Source organism: Ambystoma mexicanum, chromosome 2p (assembly GCF_040938575.1).
Source record: "Ambystoma mexicanum isolate Mex_15411 chromosome 2p, UKY_AmexF1_1, whole genome shotgun sequence".
NCBI lineage: Eukaryota > Metazoa > Chordata > Amphibia > Caudata > Ambystomatidae > Ambystoma > Ambystoma mexicanum.
This window is the reverse complement of record NC_090923.1, coordinates 1,338,445,420-1,338,468,617: the sequence shown is the minus strand read 5'-3', so window position 1 is coordinate 1,338,468,617 and position 23,198 is coordinate 1,338,445,420. Positions and strand designations below refer to the sequence as shown.

At 42.9% G+C, this 23,198-nt stretch overlaps 1 protein-coding gene across 2 annotated transcripts in view; it reads left to right on the top strand.

The window, feature by feature from the left end:
• The window catches only part of PRPSAP2 (phosphoribosyl pyrophosphate synthetase associated protein 2), a 746,926-nt gene that overhangs the window by 544,119 nt on the left and 179,609 nt on the right, over positions 1–23,198 (top strand). For both annotated transcript variants that reach the window (XM_069645686.1, XM_069645687.1), the window contains exon 9: positions 19,903–19,973. In XM_069645686.1, coding sequence (XP_069501787.1) covers positions 19,903–19,973 — 71 coding nt within the window. The remainder of the gene's footprint in view (positions 1–19,902; positions 19,974–23,198) is intronic.

Sequence of the window (23,198 nt, the reverse complement as noted above, 5' to 3'; positions counted from 1 at the left end):
ATACTTGGATAAGCTAAATTAAGAGAGTTTGGTACGAAAGAATCCCCCACTGATCGTGCTCCCATACCACGGTCCCTCATTATAGGCTCGGTATTGGCAGGATGACCCTCAGTAACGGCAGGGAGAAGGGGGTCCAAAGATAAAGGAGTAGTAGATGGAGCCCCATCCTGAGAAGGGATTATAATTGGATTAGGCACTGCCCCACTAACAATTTTAGGAACAAGTAGCGCCTGGAATAGATGTTTAACCATATCAATATTAACCAAGTTTGCCGTGATCGACAGGATAGTGGTCTCTGGATGACAGGAATCCTCCCCAGATATGGGATTAGATGGAATAGTTGGGATTTCAGCAACTGCGGAGGAATCCTGCGGCTTGGTAATAGAATTGGGGGATGATTCAGCTGAAGTGTTGGTGGACGTAGGTTCTGGTAGAGCTGAAACAATTATAGAAGGGCTGGAGACCGAAATGTCCACAACCCCCTCAGTATTAGGCCCCACTACTAAAGGAACAGTATTGATGGTAGTAGGGCCATCTACCAAGGCGTCAGATGAACTGGATAGTACTAATGTAGTGGGAAGTGAATTAACTGTGGCCGGACTGGCCACCATATTGGGAATAGAGGTCACAGAAGCTGCAGGTTCAGCAAGATTCCCAGTCCCCTTGGAAACAAGTGAAGGGGTTGTAGAAGCTAAAGTGTTTGCCAGAAAAAGATTTTTAAAAAATTGATTAAATTGATTAGTATATGAATTGATGTTTTTCAAATTCTTCTTATTTTTAGTTTTCTTTTGCTGAATGATTTTTTTTTCTCCTTCCTATACAAGGAAAACATTTTTTGAAGTATCATTTCTTTAGTGAGGTCAATAGGATCAGATGTGTTCTCTACAGTCGGAATGGATATAGGGACCACAGAAGAGGTGAAGTGGACTCCCTTAGGTGGCTCGGCCGGTTCTAAAGTCCTCCCTACACGGAGAAGAACTTGAACAATAGAATTAAGAGGATAGCCCGAGGACTCCACTTGGACTTTCTCCTCCATTAATTCCGTAATGACTTTGGTGTGAGGGGTAGGGAGTTTTACCTCCATACCAGAAACCTCTCGCACACCCTCAGATGTCATTGGAGGGATCATCAGAGGATGATCACAGATAACCTGATCCGAGCATCGGGGAACAATGATACCCGAGCCCATATCTGAAGCTACCCCTTGTGTAGTCAACATTTTCCTAATGAGCCCTTGATTTACCATTTGGGCATCAACAGTTAACTGGTTAGAGGGGATGGGCTCAGAGCCATGTGTAGGCATTACAAAGTGGTCTTCCTTAATAATTTTAACTAACTCTTCAAATCTATCAAGGCCCTCTAACCTGGAATACATTTCAGAGAGAAGAAGTGAATGTGATCTAACCTCTGACCAAATGTTGTCATACAGGCTCACAAAGGAGCTCAGAACCATGTTGAGAGCCGAAAGGGTAGGTCGAGAAAGTTTAATTCTGTCATCCGCCTCTTTAAGAGTATGATGCAGAATGGACTTGCTGCCATGATCCTTTTTAGAGTCAGGGAGTAGACCCCTTTCTCGCAGCCAATTTTGTTTTTCTGTATACTCGTCAATAAAGTTGATGAGATCAGAGGGAGAGCCCACATAGGAATCGTCACAAATTTGCTGGGTGACATTGTTTGTATTATTAGAGTTGAGACCCAGATGGCTATCAGCGATTGCCCTATCTGCACATTCTATTATGCTAATATCAATATCCTGGGCTTGAGGGTCTTCAATCACTAATTTGTTAGCTACATTGACTAGATGAGAATGTTCCAATGTGGCCACTATAGGAAGTGAGTGTAGAGATTTGACCAAGGTACTAGTTGCAGTCCTCTTTCCAAAAAAGTTAGAGAATATTTTCCCTTGGATAGGTTTCCCTTGGGTACCCAAATTAGATTTTGTTTTAGGGGTGAGAGTATGGGATTTGTTAAGTGGAGTTTTAAACACAATGGGTTTCACTGTAGGAGTATTGGGAGCTCCAGCTAGATTGGCAGAAAGATTAACATGAATAGAGGAGGTATGATTTACACCCCTAACAGAGGAATAAACCTCTAGCAAAAGTTTAGTAGAGGGAATAGCATCGTTCCCATTGACCACAGGAGGGGAAAGGCGGTCAACAGCCTCTTTTGTCACCACCGAGAGTCTGTAGCGTTAGCTACAGAGTCATCCACCATACCAGGCAGTGTAGGCGTCTTAGAATGTAATTGAGCAGGGGTTGAAAGCACACTATTTACCATGTTGTTGTTAGAAGAATGATCCATAAAGCCCCTAGCCCTTGGTAAACTAAGGCCTTCCTCAAGATTAGAGGCTATAGTGGCTGCTAGGCGCTCTTCCTGTGTGTCCATGGAAATGTCTTGCTTCCCAATAAAAATGCAACTGTTATAGGCTGTTGTGCGTGGAATAATACCCATAGCATTAAATACCTCAGACCTATCGCTGGCATGAATTTGGGCCTGAGCCAGGGTTTTTAGGGGAGAGGAGTCAGGGGGAACAACTACTGGTACATGATGTGAATTATCCAAAGCAGCAGGGATGGAAACATCTGAAGCAATAGTAACTGACGAAGCAGAGAGGAGATTTTCTGTAGCAGAAGGAGTAGAGACAAAAGAAGCCTCCATAGCTGTCTGACTTTGAAGTCCCTTACGTGTCATTCAGGCAAAACCAGAACCCCGGGGTAAACAGGGGGAGTAGAGGGATGACAATAAGGAATTTAAACTATACAACTAGTTTTCAGTATATAACAGTTCGAATAGAGATAACCAAAAAATAGCATATAAAGCAGTCAATGGAATAGTAAACACTAATATGTGGAATATTGCACTAAAACCAGAAGCAACATAAAACAAGTCTAAAACTGCCCAGAAAGCACACTTAGAATTAGAGATTGCAAATAGAAATGCATCTATGCGTATTAAATAGAAAATTATGAATACAAATATAGTTTAAAATGTATTAGAGCTAAGAATGTCCTTTTATCAGAACAAGATCAAGTTAAATAATTTAGAAATAACTTCATTCAGCCATAGAACCCGGTGAGGCACACAGTCTCAGGGTAGGGAACGCCCGACAGCTTATGGAGCTGCCGGAGTCCGACTCTCCACCCCTAACCCTGAAGACTGGAGAAGCTGGTATAAATGTGTTTACAGCTCTCGAGCCCGGACCGATTTACTCACAGGTCACAGCCAAGCAGCACAACAGCGGCTCCAGCCCTTACTGCTTCCAGGGCTTAACGCCGCAAGGGTGGTTGGGCCGGCAATTTGTGGCACAGATCAGTCACGTGATGCGTCACGTGTCCGTAGATGGCCCCGCCTTCTCCAGGAAGCAGGGGAAGCAGCAAGAGCTTGGCTCGCAGTGCTGCTCGGAGCGAAGTTATTGCAGGCAAGTTGGAACGTTGACGTTCAGAGCACCAAGCACAATGTGCTCTCACACAGGGAACAAAAACCACTGTTCCTGAGCCTCAGTCATGGGGACAAGAGGGAGGACGTTGGGTGACTCCTGCACTGCACGGAGACTGGTCATAAAGCTGGCAAAGGCAGATCATCAATTCCAGTAGCTGTAGACAAGCACACAAACTGGTGTCCGTCTCGCTGGTTATTCGGTTTCCTTCAGCACTCTTGTGGAAAATAAAAGCTGCTCCGAGAATGGTATACATGTGGCTTACGGGTCGAGTTGATTGGTCCCACCAACTCAAAGGGAGAAGTCGTCCTTGAAAGGGTTTCTCTGTTGAGATGAACTTGGCGATTCGGGCCTGCAGCAGGGCTTCACCAGGCAAACCAACGTTCCAGGAGTTGCAGCAGCCGTCCTCTTCCAGCTCGTCTTCGGTTCTTTCTTTCCAGTGGTTGACTCTGCCTTCCAAGCCAAGAGACTCGCCTTTTATCCAGTATCCTACCATTCATTCCAGCCTAGCTGCTACTCACCCAGCAGGGTGTCTGTCCTTGCCGGACAGTCAGCCAGCCAATCACGCCAGAGTGCATTTGGGTCTCCTAGGAGACTAAGCACAGGGAGTTTCGGGCACCTCCCTCACTTCCTGCCCACCCCAGACACTCGGGCGCCTTAGGCCGTCTTCAGTCCTGAAGCCCGCCAAAGGCATAGGAACAAAGGGACCAACCCTGGTTTGGCGCACAGCGTCTAACTCTCGAAGGACCTTTCTAAAAAGAAACCGCGAAAAAAGGAGACCAGGACCTGTTTAAACAAAGGGGGCTCAGACGCCATCTTGAAAAACATGGCTCCCGTGATTTAACGCTACCGGTGTTCGTGGTCGGGAAAAATCATGGTAGTTTGTTGTAAAACCACTGCCACCAGCCATTTCGAGAGGAAAGGGTAGCATTTGACTGCTACATGAGTTTCTAGACATAGGGGATACTAAGTAACCCCTCCAGCACTCTATTGTAAGATAGGGTGTGCTGGGTCTAGGAATTTGAATAAACTAGTAAAGTCAATTTTATTTTACTTTCTCAGGGAAACAGTAGTTTATCCCAGAGAAGGTATTTAAACCTTGGGACAGCCTAAAAGGCTTCCCCTGTGTCACTGCACTGAGGGTGCTGTGTGACACACATGAAAAGATGATGCCTGTGGAGTTCTCTAAATCTCCGTAATCAAAGAACACAAGAGTAAAACGCATTCAAAATACACAAGAGAGTTGGGAAAAAAGTCTCACACTTTCTCCAGGTAAAATAAATCAAGTCCTCAAAATCCAGCAAAGTTGCTGGGGGTCTGTAAGGTGAAGGGAATTAGCACATTTATTAGAAGTCTCACTAATAGCCTATGCGTGTAGCTTGTCTTTTCACACAGACTATTGAATCGTACATTGGGATCAAAGATGAGCTCCATCTCAGCTTAAGGTACATGTAGATGCACCACTTAGGTGGACATCTGCCACAGGCAGGGCTTTCCATCCACCCACTTTAGGATTGCAGCTATGGCTATGAAATATTCGGTCTAGCTGGACACACCGGTTTTTGCTTCCCAACACCAAACTTGCCTCAACATCTCTGCCATTAGAATACAGCGACAATCTACAACCATATTCGGTCTAACTGGTAACATAACGAATCTCTTGCACTAGCGCACTGTTGTGACCTCCCTCAGCACCCATCCACTTAACTGACCTCTTGGGTTGCTTACTGGAGCCTAGCCAGCCCATCTAATGCCTAATGTTGGCTAAGTACACAAACTCATTGTAAGCCGTGTCTCTTCCCACACCTGGTCTTCAGTCCCGGAGGGCATTCCCACCACAAGCATGTTGCGGCCATACAAATGAGAAAGCCGTTATATAAATTACTACCACTCCTACTACTACTGTTCCCTACACCAGTCTCCTGATTTCCATAGTCTAAGCCTTGCTACTTAGCAGCACTACCAATTGTTAACTTTGTTCGTTCTTGTGGATCCATGAAGGTTTGCTTCTGTGAACCCTGTATCCACAAAGGTTCTGCAAACCCCCTTTTAGGAAACTTATTTTTACAGCTTTCCGATCTCTTTCAATGGGACCCCCAGCATATCTGCAGAGTTTGTGAGCTGCCATACTCCTTTTTTGGGAGTGAGGTCTTTTTCAGACTCCCTCCCAGACTTAACCCATTTGTTTTGAGGGCCCTGGTTAGTCCTTAAGATACTACCAGTGCAGAGCGGACCTTGTACCTACCCCTTTACATCTGTGGTAAAGTATTAATGCATCTCATAAGAATAATTGGGGGAGGTCTGTTCTCCCCAATTCGTTTTACCATCTTAACCTCATGCAGAAGCTGGATATGGCTATATTTGGTCATTCCTCTTCCCTGATTGTCCAGCGCTTGGAAAGCAGGTAATTTGAGTGTCAAACTGGTTTGATCTTTGTGAGGTGCTGCAGACAGCCCCAGTGCACAAAACCAAACTTGTGTGTAAAATTGCTGTAGCTGAGCTTGCTGTTCATGACTGGACAACCGCTAAATTTGATTTTCATGTCGTCCTACTGGTTGGCTGGGCCCCTCCAGCCTAGGATTTCTTTCATCAAGATGGGATCACTAGCCATTATGCAGTTGACAAATGGAGTGAAGCCTATGAAGCAGATACCGGAGGACTGTTGCTGAAATCTTCATTGTACAGGGCAATCCACAGAAAGTTGAAGCTGTACACTTGACAAAGCATTCCTTTGATGGGGCCTCCATTGACCTAGTGGGTGTAACCAATTAGGAGTTCTGTATCACCAAGGATGATTCTCTGGAGCTCTGAGGAATTATAGTCCTGTACCTGGATCACATCATCCTAAGTGGGGGCTTCTCCTGTTGTCTCATGCATCCTGCAGCTGTGAAATGTGCTGTGCATTATCATTGTTGGCCTGGAACATGTCTGCTTACCAAGAGCAGGATCTCTGGTGTAACTTTAGTCCAGTGGTCTTTTGTCCTTGTACCAACAGATCCTGTGGGGATGTGAACCCACTTGTGCTTGTGGTCACATTGTGGTCCTTGTGAGAGTAGTGTGTCCTTACTGCAGTTCCCAATACAGCTGATTTATGATTCATTTTTGAAAGGTGGCTGAAATGACTGGAACTGCTGGACCAAGCTGTCAAATCTGTCACCTGAAGAACACTGCATGTGGAACTCCTGGACCTTCAGCGATGGAATTAAGAGCTGGAGTAGTCATTCCCAATGGCCCCAACTTACCTGGGGTTGTTGTTTTGGACCTGGGATTCAGGGGCTTGGCTGCATACTTTCTAAAAGCCCCTTGTTGCCTATTCATTCGAATGGTTGTAAAGGCTGATCCTGGGCCTGGCATTTGGGGGTGGAACATAATCCTGGGCATCCTGCCTGGGGTGACAATGGACAGTAGGATAGGTTTGAGCCCCATCCCGTCCTGGGAAATATATTTTTGTTATATTGTACGAACTACATTACTAGAGTGGCATTGTGCTCTATGGGAAAACATTACAAACTTCCTTTAGCGTTTTCTGGGAAGGGTGCTTGATTTACACATTGCTTAGCATGCAGAAATAGGGGGTTTAGCCCTGCTAGCGCTAGCCTTTAAGAAATTATGAACTTATTTGGTCCGTGACAGTTACAATATGTGATCTTTATTTTGTTGATTGTATAAGATACATATTAAACAGTTTATACTCAAAACATTGGTTTCAGTTTGCATCCACTGGTTCTTCACTGAGAATGTTCAGTTCAATGTTGCCTTTCGATAAACAATTTACTTTAGTATAATTTGTTCTTTAGTTGTTCATTCACCAGTTAAAGTTAATTCACTGGGACTAGTGTGTGTCGTTGTATAGTTCAATTCAATAGTACATCAATTTTTGTAATTGTGCAATGTTTATATTAGACGGTTGTCTTTTGTGCAGTTTTCTTTTTGTTGTGGACTCCCTAGTTTCAGTTTCTTCACTGAGACTTAGTTCATTCTAACGAGTTTGGATTTGCAAAATTGTCCTCCACAATAATTGGGAGATATTTGAAGTTTTGCTTTCAATTGTTGACTCCCTAATCTCAGTTGCTTCACTGAGCCTTAGTTTATTACAGCAAATTCGTATGGGTAAAATTGACTTCCAAATGCCTCCCTCAGTTAATCCACTGAGCTTTGGTTTGTTGCAGCAAATTCTTGTTTGCTAAATTGACTTCCAAATGTCTCCCTCTTGTTAACAAAATGAACTTCCAAATGCCTGCCTCAGTCACTTTCACTGAGCTTTGGTTGATTACGGCAAATTCTTGTTCACAGAATTAGTTTCTAGATATCTCCCAGAATTTGCTTCCAGATACCTGCTGACACGTGTTTCCCCGCCCCTTTGGGTGCGGTTCTTCACGGGAGGGAATGCTGTCACTGTTTTAGTTACGAATATGTTGTAATGTGATATGCTCACAGTATTAGGCTTTAGAAACAGATGTTTTTGAAAGTTAGGTTTCTTATAATTCTAAAAGAAACCAAAACACTCAGTTGATATAATTCATTACTTCTATATGTTCTAGGCGTAATATAGGAATTGCGGGCCAATGCTTAAGACCGTGTTGAAAAATAAAGTGCGCTCGAGATTGAGCTTTGGAGATAAATCTTCTAAAGGATGGTGTATCCTAAAGAGAATGAGGGGCTTGCATAAATGAATTTAATAACATTTGTATGCCTATTATCAAGAAGGAAAACGTGTTCAATGCTAGGACTCTATTTTAAGAATTGCTTAGCCAAGTGTGCTTACCTGCAATAGTAGGTGTATTGCTATCTTTGGTCAGATTCCGTGTGTGAAGTGTGCCGGGGACTCGGCGTATACTGTGTTTAAGCGCCACTGTGACTGGCTAAACCCCCTATTTCTGCAGTCGATCATAATCCTGACCAGTCACAGGATATAGCCCGGGCAAGCAGCTAACCTAAGTGCTTACACAACTCTACAACAATATTGGGTTTAGCGCCTAACTGTTGAAGACTGGAAAATAATTTTTCTATACATTGCTAAACGTGGCCTATAGGATTAAGTTTGGATTCATTTACCTTAGTTTTGGGCTGTTGTTTTTGCGTTTATAGTAGAAGGAATATGTGATAATGTCACATCTCTCCCCCTTTTAGTTTTTGTTTTGTTTTACTGTTCAGATTAGTAGCATTCACACAGTGTTGTGTGTTCTAACTTAAACACAATAATTGTTTGGTGACAATGTATGTATTTTACTCGCCTTTAGTGTATTTGCTTAAGGCATACATGTTGCTAAATAGACTTATTTACCCGAACTCTTGAGTTTAAAGCCCCTGATCTTTTTTTTTTCTCAGCGTAACTGCTTGCCTGTGTAACGAAGAGAGTTCAGACTTGTAAATCCTTTGCAAGTTCACTAAGGTGGGCTTCCCAGAACCCTACATTAATAGCAGTTCTGAAAACCCTAGCAGATGGCGTTGATAAAACCTCACCAGAGAGCCCCCACACCATCAATACAGCTCGAGATGTTGACATCTATTTGGACAAATGGGCACAGGGGCTCGTAACAGTCACGTGACAACTCGGCTCTGACAGCTATGAAACATCTCAGCAGACAAAGACACCTCTGTGAGATCCTCTGACATTTGACAGCCTTGAGAGATGTTTTAACAAACCCTTGCTCACTCACTGAAACAGTCATGCGAGATGTCAGTGGCTCTGACACAGAAGACAGTCCAGCAAGACTGTTATGGCCGATGTATTCTGCCCTCTGAGGCCCAAACAACCACGAACCCTAAAGGGACGCAGACACCTAACAAGAATGGGAAGCCAATGCTCTCTTAAGCCTTGCACTGTCCATGCTACTTACCTTAACACTCAGTAGTACACTGACACAAAAGTACATTTATCCACACACATCACTAGAAAATACACCACCCTGATGTACTGAAAAATGTATACTCTAGATCACACACAGAACTCTTATCAGGTCAAATAAGTACTTTGTTATAATGCACGGTATTAAAACGGTAGCAAGCATATTATAAAAACAGTAATTACTTCAGAAGTTTAACTCCACTGTTTACATGTGGGCCCACTAGCAGAGGTAGGCACCTAACATAAAGGAACAGGGAGCGGCATCATTCAGGGATCCGTAAAACCTATCAAAAAGGTAAGCCCCCTATGGGCCTGCAGAAGTTTGTGCAGTGTCCTAAAGACACAACCTAACCCTTACATATGTGGAAGGCCCTAGACCTGTTGGTGAGTACCTTACCCACATTGGTAGGGTATGGAAGAAAAAGTGGAACCAATTTTACCAGTGAGGAAGAATATGCTAAAAATCCATAAGGCCATATGTACTCCACGTTATTCTTGACCCCACAGGTTGTAATATTAAAATGGATGCAAATGCGCATATGCCAATAAAGCAAAGCCTTAGAGGGTAGGAAACCATGTCAAACCAACACTACATGCTTTCAGGAATGATTTACTCCTTTTACAGTTGCCTTGTCAATACATTTCACGGAAAACAATTTTACAGAGTTGCCAAGGTTTGCCACAATGTCAAACGTACATTCCAAGTGAAGAAATGCAGAGCATAACTTTATCAATGAATACAAAATCAACGATAAGTACCAAAATTATAATACTTAGTCCAGAGTTCAATTAATTCAAAATGTCCGGGACAGTTCCAGAGCAGGTTCATAGTTCCATTGGAATGAATGATAGAAGAGTCAATGGGCCATCCACTTTTCTGGGGGTAAGGGGGAGATTGGGGAAGGGAACCCTTCTCAACCTGGGGCAGGAGGCTCACAAACATAAATCAGAACAAGCCCTGCCCCAGATATGTGAAGTGGAAGCTGGGGGTTCCCCCAGGTGCGAAACATCTAAACCGTGGTACCACTGTCTCACAGTGCCTTTGAAAATAGTTTCTGACCACGGTTCCCTTTATTTCAGAGCTGCAACTCTCAGAATTCCCCTTGCAAGCAACCAAGACGACCCAGCTTGCATTCGAACCAAGGGAAAACGAGCAAAATGACTGCCAAGACGAACCAAAAGCCTTCACCACACCCTAACAGTGTCTAGAACCTCTGAGTAGCACAGAACACATTGCAACTTCAGATAAACGAATTTCCAGCCACAAAGCTTGACATAAAACCAGCAAGAAAAACCTCACTGTTAATAAAACCGTGCTGGAAAAAGGGAGGGACTTTGAAGGTTCTTTAAAACCTCTCAACTCTTTCCTGGGGGAAAGATCGGCCCGATTGCTAGTGAGCGTCAGGTCAGTGCTGCAGCCAGTGGGAAGAGGAGGGAGTCACAGAACCACCAGTCAAACACTATAAAAGCAGACAGCCGAAAAGGCAGACTGCGGATTGTACAGGTGACGTCATAGGAGGAGGTGAAGGTGGACCGAGGGACCAGGCAGAGGGACGGACAGGGGAGCGAAGGTTTGAAGAGTTTGGTGCAGAGGTTAGCAAAGGTGAGGTATTTGAGTGAGTGTTACAAGTTGTAGGTAGTGTACTGTATTGTAGGAATTGGGAAGGCTGGTGCGTACGGTGAGAAAAAACGAGATGGTGTGGCTGATAGTGGTATGGGAGTGAGGGTAGAAGTTGGTGTGAGAGGGAGTGAGTGCTAGGAGAGAGTGAGGCTGTTAGAGACGGGTATTAGAGTGGAGTGCGAGTAAAAGGGTGTGAGAATAGGGTCTTGTGTAATGTAAGGGTGAACAGGGCACTGTATCCTGGAGCTTAGGGGAGAGGCGAGCTGTAGCAGTGCAGAGGGAGTGGTACGTTGGAGTAGTAACATCAAATGGTGGAGTCAGGTACGAAGTGCGGAAGTCAAGGGAGATTAGTTGAGGCGATGAGCGTAGTGGTGAAGAGGCGGCAGAGTAGTCCTGAAGAGTATTATGAAGGAAAGCAAGAACGTCGGAGGGGGGAGGAGAGGGTAAAATCGATTGTGGGGAAGAGAGAAGGTGGATAGAGTTGGACAGAGGAGGAGGAGTAGTAGTAGGCGGGATAGAGGGTTGACAAAGTGAACAGCACATTCATACATCACCCTATTCGAACTAACTAACGATTGTGTAGAGCCAGTTACTTCATGCAGAGACTGCAATCAAGACCTAAGCATATACAGAACTTCAAGGCCTGCTAAGCTGAGTGGTGTAAGGTGTGTCGATTTTATATTTTCGCAGAGCATTTGTAAGTCTGTAGCTATTCATTATTTGGAAAAGGTGGGACTGGTCTTGTCATCAGAAATTACTGATAAACCATTTTCATGCTGTCACTCAATGGTGCATGATGTGTAGGATTGATGACCAGAAGTTGTCTGCCAACCAAGTTCATAATCTTCAATCATCTTTTTTTTATGGATGGATGTATTTTAATTTCTTATGTTTCATTTTGAAAGATCTTCAGGCCTAAAAAGAGTGTCCAGGCAACTTTTACTCTGAAGTCATGTCCTAAAAATGTCCATATTTATAGTACAGTTGTGCAATTACAGCACTAGTATTCTGAAATTTTATTTTTCCAGTGATACATTTTGAACAGTTTCAGCTACAGTATCAGCCTGCAGCTGTGCTTTTGTGTGCTAAATTTGCCTTTTCACTTTTTTCTTCCCTTCGATCTATGCCTCAGAGGGTTTAAATTCTGTTTTTCCAAGAAGCAATAAACAGTCCAACTCGCATCTTGTGCTTGCAATGTGCTAAACCATTTTGGTCATAAAAATACTTTGACACATTTTCCCACAGGGCTCTCTTCTTAGGTGAAATGCAGGGAGGAAATGTACGTTGTACCCCAATGAAACCAGCCCTGCGTGGTGTCCCTGCCTCTTTTACTCCCTAGAAATGGACAAATACTCCCAAAAATGATAAATAGGGAGTAGAAATACTCCTAACAAAAAAATAGGAAAAACTCATGTACAATCTTGTGCCCCTGCATTCACCCCCACAGTTCCATGGATATGTTTTGACCAGTAGTGCATGTAGTAACGCAGAAAGAAACCCCTGTTTTAACTGCCTGATTGGAAGAAGTAAACCTGCATCTTTTTAATGTGCATGAATAAATAGGTGCAAACAAATATTATGAAAACATTTCTGGTTTTCGGTAAAAACCTCTTTTACTCGCTTATAAAATACTCTCATTGGGAATTGGACTTGTGTTTTTACTTCCTAAAAACCATTTTACTGCCATATCCTATCTGGAGCATTGACAAGCAGTTCAACATTTTGATTAAGTCAAATTATTGTGAAGGGTTCCCATAGCTCTCTAACATACCACTTTAAAATCGGAGAGTCTCATTAGACTCCACTATCAATCCTGAAGTACCACGTTAGCGCTCATCACCTACCATTGGGTTCAATGGTCCTTAATTACTACAAGCACATGGAATTTTGCCAGAGGGTCTGAGTTACTCCCAGTGGGCTCGGACTCCACCGTAGTTGCTAACTGGTGCTGCTCGAACACAAGGATGGACCACTGTTTTTGCTGGAATGGGGCCACATACTCCTGCCTTAGATGCCACCCATCGTTGGACACTGCTATGCCACCTAAGAGACGAGGTGTGTCACTGTTAAATTGTCCCAATCTCTGCATGTGTGCATTTCTCCTTTGGGTTATCCAATGCTGGCTCATTGATAACACACAAAAAAAGCCAAGACTTGATTACCTGCTTTCGGGCATGCTCTGAGCCCTGTAATCTAGCTCAGGCGGTTTTTCTCTGGGGGCCACCCCTCCACTCCTCAAGAAATCTACTCAGACCATAGCAGCTTTAAAACATTCCTGAACAAAGCCTATGTCAGCCTATCGCCCACTGCTCTGCAGAAGTGAGAACACCATATAATTCTACAATCACAGTTTCACTCAGCTAATTGGTTGGTGACACTCCAATGGGCACAGACTTTCATTTGACCTTATGCAACCCTCATACTGCTAGAGACCACAGTGTCGTACTTGGTGCATACTCAGGCATTACCAATTATCAATGGGACCAATCCCTTCTTTGATGGTGAGATCACCTCTGTAGGATTAGTCTAAACAAGTTGAGGCAGATTACATCTTCTCCCATGATCTTTTTCAAGGATCTGTTTGCAGAGGCTGTTCCTCTGGCAGCTCTCTGCCTCCAGTGGCACCTTTGCCAACTCAGTATGCAGAGCCTTTTCAAGCATTTCCACCAATGTTATTTGCCACCACTGAGTCAGACACTCTCCCACCTTCTCAGTCACCAGTGTGTGGCTTCTTCACAGATAAGGGTACTACAGAAGATGAGGACTTGGTAAATACAGTTAAGGCTTTTCATGAGTCCATGGTGGGAGTTGGGCTCTTCCTGGACGTATCTATGGACTTCAAAACTGTAATAGAGTGAAACAGGCATTCTAGCAGCATACTAATTGGAGAAGCAAGAGAAAACTGAAATCCCCCTGCTACCTGATGATTTGTCTTTGAGGCAAAGAAATTAAGAGAGACTGCCTGCTCCAGAGCAGTGACCAGTGGATGACTGTAGTCTCCTGGGGTTCTATATTTAGCATTCAAAGTAGGCCTGATGAGAAGTCTGGCCCAGTCTCCTGAAGTTGCTGCAGCATTTTCTCAGAGCAAGAGCTCCTCAGCTCCTTCACCAACAGCTTCCACCCCCTTAGGCAAGGAGGGCAAATCTGACATCCCACCATATGTGAAATGTGAGGTAAAGAGACCTCCAACTTATATTAAAATTGGGATCTGAAGGGAAAAAATATTTATAATCACAATCCTGCATTGTTTCAAACCTTTGGCAGCCACTACGTCTTTGGAGGCTTGCCATATCCAAATATTCCCGGGCATCTTGACGGGCAAACACACAGGTTGTGGTTTCAGCCTTGAATGCCAAGCCAAACCACCTATTCATGCACAGGCTTTATTAGATCTTAGCTACCCTCTTTCCATAAAGCAAACCAAAGTGTAGCTACGGAAATCCTACAGGAGATTCAATAGAATGGGCTATATTCAAACCACCTTGTGGTCCAGTTACCTGTGCATGCACATGGTTTTTAGCCCAGGCACACATGCAGTACCTTGTGGTACCCCACCCTGAGAGGCCTAAGACTTTTGTCTCTAATGAGGCGATAAGGTCTGGGAGCACTGACCTGTGTGCCTATGGTGCATTGCAGGCCTGGTTGCTGTGCTTCATTATACGTACACTCTCCAGCTTCTTCAGGAAAACCTGGCCGGCAGAGTATAACAATAGTGCATGTGTTACCAGGTTGGAGCATCCAGGAAGGCCCTGATTGCTCTAGCCTAGCCAGAGCTGGACCCCCTTCATATTAAGCCCCACTATCACTGGTCCAGGACGCCCAAGCCCGGCAGAAGTTGTCAGGCCCTGTGACTGTAGACCTAGGACCTACTCTGAGATTCCTGATTGTAGAAATATATTTCATACCCCCTACCAATCTACTCCCACCCTACAATTCCAGGCAAGAATGCTTAAAACTTAAATGTATTTAAAGAAAATGTGTCAAATCCGTACAAAGGTAGTCTCTACCTTTACGCCTGCAAAGTCACCCCAATGATACACAATCACAAACATCTGGTCTTCGATCACATTTTCAAATGCATCAAATTGTCTTTATTTTCCCTTAATGACACCCACCATTTACAGAATCGAAATACCTTTCTAAAATGTGCAGCTTCTCAACTAAATGTGGAGCAGGGCTTCTCAACGTGTGTATGCAATCCACACTATGCTCACAGTAACTTAGATCTTTAGATTTTATGCTTAAGTAATTCTACACCGTTTCAGTTCTCCCTATCCAACCTGGGAGAGTGTTTAGATTGCTTTAAATGGATCTCAGCACCCCTGCCCTTTCACTTCACATACAAATACACCTCTGCACTTCAGAATAAGGGGGGTTGCACTCCATTCACACTTTGTACTGCTATTCTCTGAATTGAAAGAATCTTTTTTAAGCTAGTTTCCTTTGCAAATCTCTCTTTAGCGACGCAACTCACATCAGTGTTAATTATTGTTGAATTTCTGTCAGATGTTATGACACGAGCCACTGACTATGGTGGTAGAAACACAGGAATTCTATTTTAATTTTGCTTACTTTTATTAAAAAAACCATTTAAGTTGCACAAAATGCTGTCCGTATTCCCTTGTTACTTTCAACACAAAAAATGCAATGGGTTTTCTAGAAATAATTCTCAATGTACACTTGCCTACAATCGAAAAACATAGTACATTTGTATCTTGTTCTGCGCCTGTCTCTCTTTAAAACTAGCATTCCTGTTTTGTTCCCAGTTCTCCCTCACTCCTGGGGAGTTACCCTGCCTGACGAGACTATGTAGCATTCTGGATTTACCTTAGGGCTTTATTACTTTCATTCAAATGTTGCTTTCTGTTTTTGGGGGTCACCCTGGACCCTCTCAGTTTGGGGTTCCTCAAGTTGCAAGGTCCCTTAAACTGCTGTGTGTGCACTGAATGGATGCAAACCCTCCCCCTTCCATAATGCTGTGAACTCGGGGAAAATACCAATATTCACAAAACGGTCCTGCCAGCAGACCTTTAGTTCATATTTTTATTATTATGCATATAATTACATCAATGCTAATCATTTAGATCAAGCGGTTTCTAAATGTATTCAAATGCAAAACATCTTGAGTTTTTGTTATTAAATAGACTAAACAAAACGTGCATACTTAAACTGTTTTCCTCGGGACACTAATGTGGCTCATATTTTCATGGATAGCATTGACAAGAGACTGTGCATAAAATACAACATTAAAGTGCAAAATGTAATCAATGTACAATAAATGGTCCCTGATAATTATCTTTACATCTATCAGGGAACACTGTGCAAAACTTCGTTTTTATTAAATGCCTTCATATCAGACTTTATGAAGAAAGACTAACAAGCTATGGGGTTATACATTCGCAACACTGTGCCATTTGTATCCCATCTCCTCTCATTGCTATACCCATTTCTTTGCTTCAATTAATGTCCCAGTATATGGAGATACTTCACTTGAATGCCCAAATATGTAAACACTGAGGTGTCATCCTAAAACCCTTGCAGTTCTATTATTACTTAATATAATCTTAGGGTTTATGTTAGGGGTCTATGTCTCAAATGAATTAATTTTGAAATATGATGATCCCTCCATCTCGAACCGGAGAACTGTTTCTTCTCAACATAGACGTTTTGGCAAAATAGATCTCTCCTCTCCTCGCCTTTGTTAGGACAATGTTGATTTATATGACCCTGCACGAAAAACATGTTGCGATAACTTGAGTTAAGGGGAGTATTCTGTTCATAATTATTGAGATCACCTGACCTTATCTCTATGGCATTGGTGTGCCACCTGCAAATGTGTGGGCTATTAGTTTGATAGTTCCATGTCTACAGCTAGGGAAATCTGCCCAAATGCCATGGACTGACCTGCAACATAGAACAAAGATATCCATATATCTGGTTCCCTGTATAGCTTTCTATTTCAAATTCTAACCATCATGTTGCTAATCCATACCAGATTATGCGTTAATAAATGAATGATCAAGGTTAAGAAATGAGTGGACGCATCTTTTCCGATGTGGAGAGCGGATGTCTGTGTTGTCTTTTGTTAGTGTGTTTTGAAATTCCTATGTGGAAGAACAATAAATCCTTTACAATGTGTGGCTCATGTATTGAAGTGTGCATGATTGCCACGGTAAACTGCATTAAACCATTATCCGTTTGAAAAAACAATATGTACTTTATGACGTGTGGCTAATGTTATAAAGTGTGCATGATTACCGCTACACGTTGCATTCAATTGGGGTGTGGGGAGGCTCTGCCTTTCTTTCCAGTTAATTGGTTGATGCCATCATGTGCTTTGATGCAGCTCCTGCTTGTGTGAGTGAACGCTGGGCTCCTTGACCTGGTTGTGTGACTGGAGCATACGTACCCGTGCGTTGGATGACCAGACCGAGCTGCAGGCTTGGAGCCCTTAAGATGCTGTAGCCAGGTTCCAATATAGACTGCTCATCTCCTTTTTGAAATGGGAATCCTCTTTCTGCAGTCTCTATGGAACTCTCGGCTCTCCCATTTGGTGTTTAGTTATCACTCCTTATTCCTTCGCCAGCCAGCCATCTTATTTGATTAATATCAATAACCTTTTCTCCTAAATGCTGTCTTTTATAATCAAAAACCGTGCCCTAATCTTGTGACCTAACAGGTGGTGGCTATCCACTTATGTCTTATGACTTGAAAAGGTGTGGGGAAATTGTAGGTAGGAATGTAGGTTTCCCCCTTGACTTGGGATGTGAATGTGATAATTTAATAAAACAAATGCCATTATATGATGTGTTGCCCTTCACCCAGACATACTTTGCTAGAGTTGGTTGCATATGCATTTTGGGAGTTATTGATTTTTCATGATTTAGATGATTGTAAACCATGCAATTTTTTATATTGGCTAAACAAATGTCTTACCTACACATCACAATTGATCTCAGGTTCCTAGCAAATACTACTATAAAGTTATGCATTTTTAATTAAATGTTTTGGTTCCTTGGCTAGACATGAAGCTTTTGATTTGAATGCAGCCTTCAGTTTTGTATTAATCAGTATTATGGAAAAAAGCCTGTTTGTAATATAAGTTTAAACCTATGATTTTCACTTCAACTACCTCTCTGGAAAACTGGTTAAAGCAGGATTAGGCAGGTGATTCTTACTGTGGACAAAACAACATGCTTATATGAAGTCTTATGACACTTTTCTGGGGTTTGGGCTAACTGCTCCAAGCTGAATCAGAGTTCACGTGTATTCAGAGCTATGGCAAACTGAATAGAATGCGGGGTTATACTTCTGATTATTCTTTTATACTTTCATCATCCGAGTTAAATGAAATACATTGCAAGATGCAACAAATAATATACTATCATGTACTGTTTTCTAATTAACACATGCATCTTTCTCTGTAAACATTAGGAATATGGAAATATGGTGAAATTCTAGGATTTTTCATTTGTGTGAAGAGTTTAAAAATAAAAAGGTGCTCAAGCTGAGTTCTGTTGCTAGTAATGGCATTCCAAATGATTGGCCTTAACACTTTTGGATGTAACCATATTCCTAGTTCTACAGAGATGGTTCTCATGCTCCAAGTACTTCTCATTTTAGTTAATACCGAAGATTTCCCAAAACGTTTTCCTTTTAGGAGGCCAAACATAAGGAGCACTCAAACGTAAGTGTTTTTAGTGGGGTCGGGGTGAGAGGTGTTCAGATGTAGTTTAGGGCCCAGCATATCAAATGTAAACTCTTAGCTGCTACGTGGATGGAAATGGGTAGAAAAGATGTATCAAATTTACCCAGCGAAGCGTCATAATTCTATTAGGATTAATCTATCGTTCCTATAGTATGTCATTATGTGAAAAGGACGGTTCCTTGTGTTAATATCCCATCAAAAATATCGTCATACAAAAATATCGCCATATTTTTGGGGCAATATTAAGGCATGAAATCTGCGGGGGACACCCGCCGATTATTTTCAAAGGAGCAGGGGACACCCCCGCAACCCCTGATCCCAAAACCCCCAAAATGATCCCCCCAAAAATAGTGCTGTTGGCCATTCCAGACGACCATATATACGGCAATATTTTTGGTCGGAATAATATGTAGTGATACCAAAAGGACGCCAACATTTAGTCTTTTCCCCAAATTGCACTTATGTTCTCATTTATGGAAGGAGACCATTGGACAGTTTTGAAGGATAGAACGTTTCTTGTAGCTGAGCGCTCTGGAGAATCAGAGCAACGACACTTGTTGATCTCAATTCAGGCATTAACTGCTAGTATTGCTGTCGAATGCTTAGCGTGAAATACCCAGCCATTTTACTTACTTGCGTGACTGTGGTGTATGTTGCAACTGTCAGAATGGAAAGAGAATGGTGGCGCCTTCTTTTTTGAAAGCTCATCCTACTTTTCATGGTGGGCATCTTAACTTCCTTTTCATAAGTAAAGGTTATTCTGCTCAGAGGGCAATGTATTTGCTTATTCAAAATAAAAAGCACCTGATGTAGCTCAGGTGCTCATAACCTTAAAGCCCCTGATGCAGGCTACAACAGCAGTTAATGGCTGAGACTGTTTTGAAAGCCCTTGCTATACAAGTCTGTATCCTGTAAAGCAGTAAACCTCTTGTGCGACTCAAGTTTTATGGAACTTAAAGCACTTTACACAAAGCACCTTACACATAAGACAGATGCGCATGTAGGTCTTTATTTGATTTTTTTTCAATAATAATTGGAATGGTCTAGTCCTAGGTTGCATAGTGTAAGTGAGAAATTTGACATCTAGCTGTGTTAAGTTACTTGCCTTCGATGCATTTAACAAAATGTATTAAAGGCTGGTTAAACAAAAAGTGACGGTGTGCTCCTTTTGCAGTATGTCTTTGTATGGAATATTTATATGAAGTTGTACACCTATGGTTTTGCTTTTTTTAGTCTCTAAAGCAAAAATGTTGAATGTTTGCCCTTGTTTTTCTTTACCTGTCAATCAGTGTTGATTCCAAAGGAAAAGCCTCCCATTACTGTTGTTGGGGATGTAGGAGGAAGAATAGCCATCATTGTGGTATGTACATTACTTGGTCAGATAAACTGATTGTATATTATTTTTTGTTATTTTAATTGTGGTGCTCCTTTGCTGTGATCGATTGATAGATTTTGGTAGCCAAATGCTGTAATCGAATACCATTACAGGCACTACTTCACTAAAAAAAAAGTAGCAGCATTTGTCTGCAATGATTTACACTTCACCTCTGCACTTTGCCCATATTTTAACATTTGATGTTAGTGTATTTTGACCAAGAAGTGGTGGTATAACCTTCTCTTGCTAGTACTTCTATTTCAGTTCCTCTGGGGGGCTTGCAGGATGACCGTTACCTGTATTTGGGCTCTGCAGGTGAGGTGGTACAGTCAGTTCTTACTACACTAAACGTGATATTGGGAAAATGCTAACTAGAACCGCAGAAGGAGCATCTAACTAATTGTATTCTTCCCCTCCTTTTTGACTTCAATGCACAGGCCGCTAATTTGGTATTCAGTCAGAATTCCAATTATTGGGGATTCTAGGTCAATTTTTAGGTGCCCTCAACTTTTAGCTTTTGTGTTTTATTTTGGATCATAGACTTATTTTTGGTGGCCAGAGGAGGACTGCTGAAGTCCATGGGCAATTACATCTTTTTTGAACTTACATAAGGTACATTATATTGGGACGGCCCACTCTGTCCTAGGGGTGCCCCCCAGGCTACCCATTTTTACCATAGCGTAATTAAATACCCTGCAGATTTTAGATGGTAAATTGGTGACATATTTACTTCACCAGGGGTGCAACCCATTGTACTGCTTTGGTAGCCCAATGTACCCTTTTGGTAGCCATTGGGTTTTTTAAATCCTGCTTTCTGCCATTTTGTGTTTGTGGTTTTGTATTGTTCAGGGTGACCAGGAGGTGACCTTAACACTGCTGTTCTGACTGTGTGGGTTCTTTGTGAGCCCACAATGGCAGCCTCCATATTGGTTCACTCTGGTTTAGGCCAGTACAAGTCCCTGGACTTTCCCTCACTTCTTGTGGGGATGGCTTTGGCTATGGCAGTTCCAAGGGCCACCCACAACGGTTGACCTTTTGCCCCAGCCCTCTTTGATTGGCCTTTGGTTAGCCCCTTTGTACAAGAATATTTAGGTTCTCCTCCCATTAAGCTGCTTTCAGCTTAATGGGTGGAAAGAGCAGGTTTCAAAGCTCATTTTATGGAGCTTTGAAACCTGTTCTGGAACTCAATAAAACTGGGTTGCTCACCTGCCCGTGGACCTTTTTCCTAGGGGTTTAGTGAGCTATGGACACCTCAACCAGCTGCGCGTATTCTATTGCTGGTAGGCCACATCCTTTCTATTATCAGAACCTACAATAAGGCATTGCAAGCATCCAAAATAGTCTTTCAGCTCATATTGTTAGTGAAAAACAATATTGAGGAAATTACGGTGTGAAGATGGATTCCCAATATCCACCCTGGGAGTGGATTTCTAGAGGCAGACCCATTATGGTAAACAGGAAAGACACTAAATTATAGCCAAACCCAATCAAGGTAGGTTGCAGAGCAGAGGGATAAGGCTTAGAATTGAGGGTGAGAGTGATTTAAGGCAGCAATGAGTCCACACAGAAACACCAGTAATCGACTGATAAGAACAAACATGTACAATGGTTCATTAGACCTTATAAAATACACACTAAGCAGTGAGATTTCTAGGCGTATATTATTACACACTTATTATAAAACATAGATATATAAATTCACTATTAGAAGATAGAAAGCGTATTATTAAAAACCACTGCAATACAAGTAAGTAGTCGGATGCCTAAGATTCAGTGGAAACACTTACGAGCAACAATAGAATGATTCCCTAGCACTTAGTAAGTCGAACTCTAAGATGGATTTGGACCGAGTGCCCTAAAGTCATACGTTCCAAAGTTATCATTTTTAGGTATGTTTAATATGCAACTGGACGATGCCACTGGTTGAAAAAATCTTTCTTAAAAGATGGCACCTGGAAAAGCTTTCTATGCCAAGTATCACAAATGAAATGTACCCAGTAGCAGAAAACTAATCGGTCATGCTAATCGCATTAGTGGTTGATTCCCCCACCTGCTTCTAGACATTACCACCTTTATGGGATATGTGGGAGCTAAGGTGGGTGATGGCTCTAGAACACCCTCTTTTAGTTTCCTATTCTGCTTCTGCCTACAACTATCCCTGGCCCCCCTGGAAAAGAGTTGAGGGGAAAACAGACTAGCCCTGGGAGCAGCGTCATGGAGAAAACCAATCTGGAAAGCAGCTTGGTGAAGCTTGTAGAGTTCAATTCTGCTGGAAGGCTTTGGAGGTGATGTGGCCGGTCTGAGAGACGCGACGAAAGACAGTATCCCGGCCCACAGTCTGCTGTGGGGAAGTGCAGTGAAGCACAACAGATGAGAAAATGGAAGAGTCGGGTTGGAAGATGCAAACGAAGAGGAACCTTGCAGTGCTGTGGCAGACGCTCGAGTAGAAATCGTATTCCCACTTGAACTCAGCAGGAAAGGAGTAGCCAGCAGCCAATGCTGAACCCAGCTGACGAATTGCGTATGCATCTCTGTGACTGACAACTCCAAGCACCGCTCAGCAGAAGCAGTTAGGGTTGTTGAAGGGAACCGGGAGACAGGCAGTGAGGCAAGGATGAGGAAGCAGGACCCCGTAGCAAGAAAAGAACAGGCAAGCCTTAGGGTGGGGGGTGAAACGGGAGTTGACCACAGAGTTGGAGTGGAAGAGAATCGAGAAGCCAAGAGTGGGGAGGAAAAAAAAGCCGACCCCCAGAATGGTGTGAGGATCGAGAAGCCCAAGCGTGAGGAGAGAGAAAGAGACCAACCCCGTAGTGGGAAGAGAATCGAGAAACCCTTGAGTGGACGGGGAGAAAGCAACCAGCTCCAGAGTGGGGAAAGAAGAAACCCCAAAGTGGGGAAGAAGACTGAGTGAAACTAGACGGAGGAAGCAAGAAAGACAACCGTCTAGCCAAAAGGCAGAAGGACTGTGAGACTTATACGTTTGAAAAGGAAGGAGAGGGACATGTCTGGAGACCGGGACTGCATTCTCCAGCATTGGATCTTTCATGGATTCACATGCTTAGAATATTCCCCGTCGACAGACTGGGAACCCTCGGTAAGCTTATATAGCCTTTTCCTATAGGAAAACTTTCGACACTTTAGTGTCCTATCTACGTCGCTTTGGGCCGCGCACGCATGCCCTACCAAGACGTAGCGGTATAAATGCCCTGC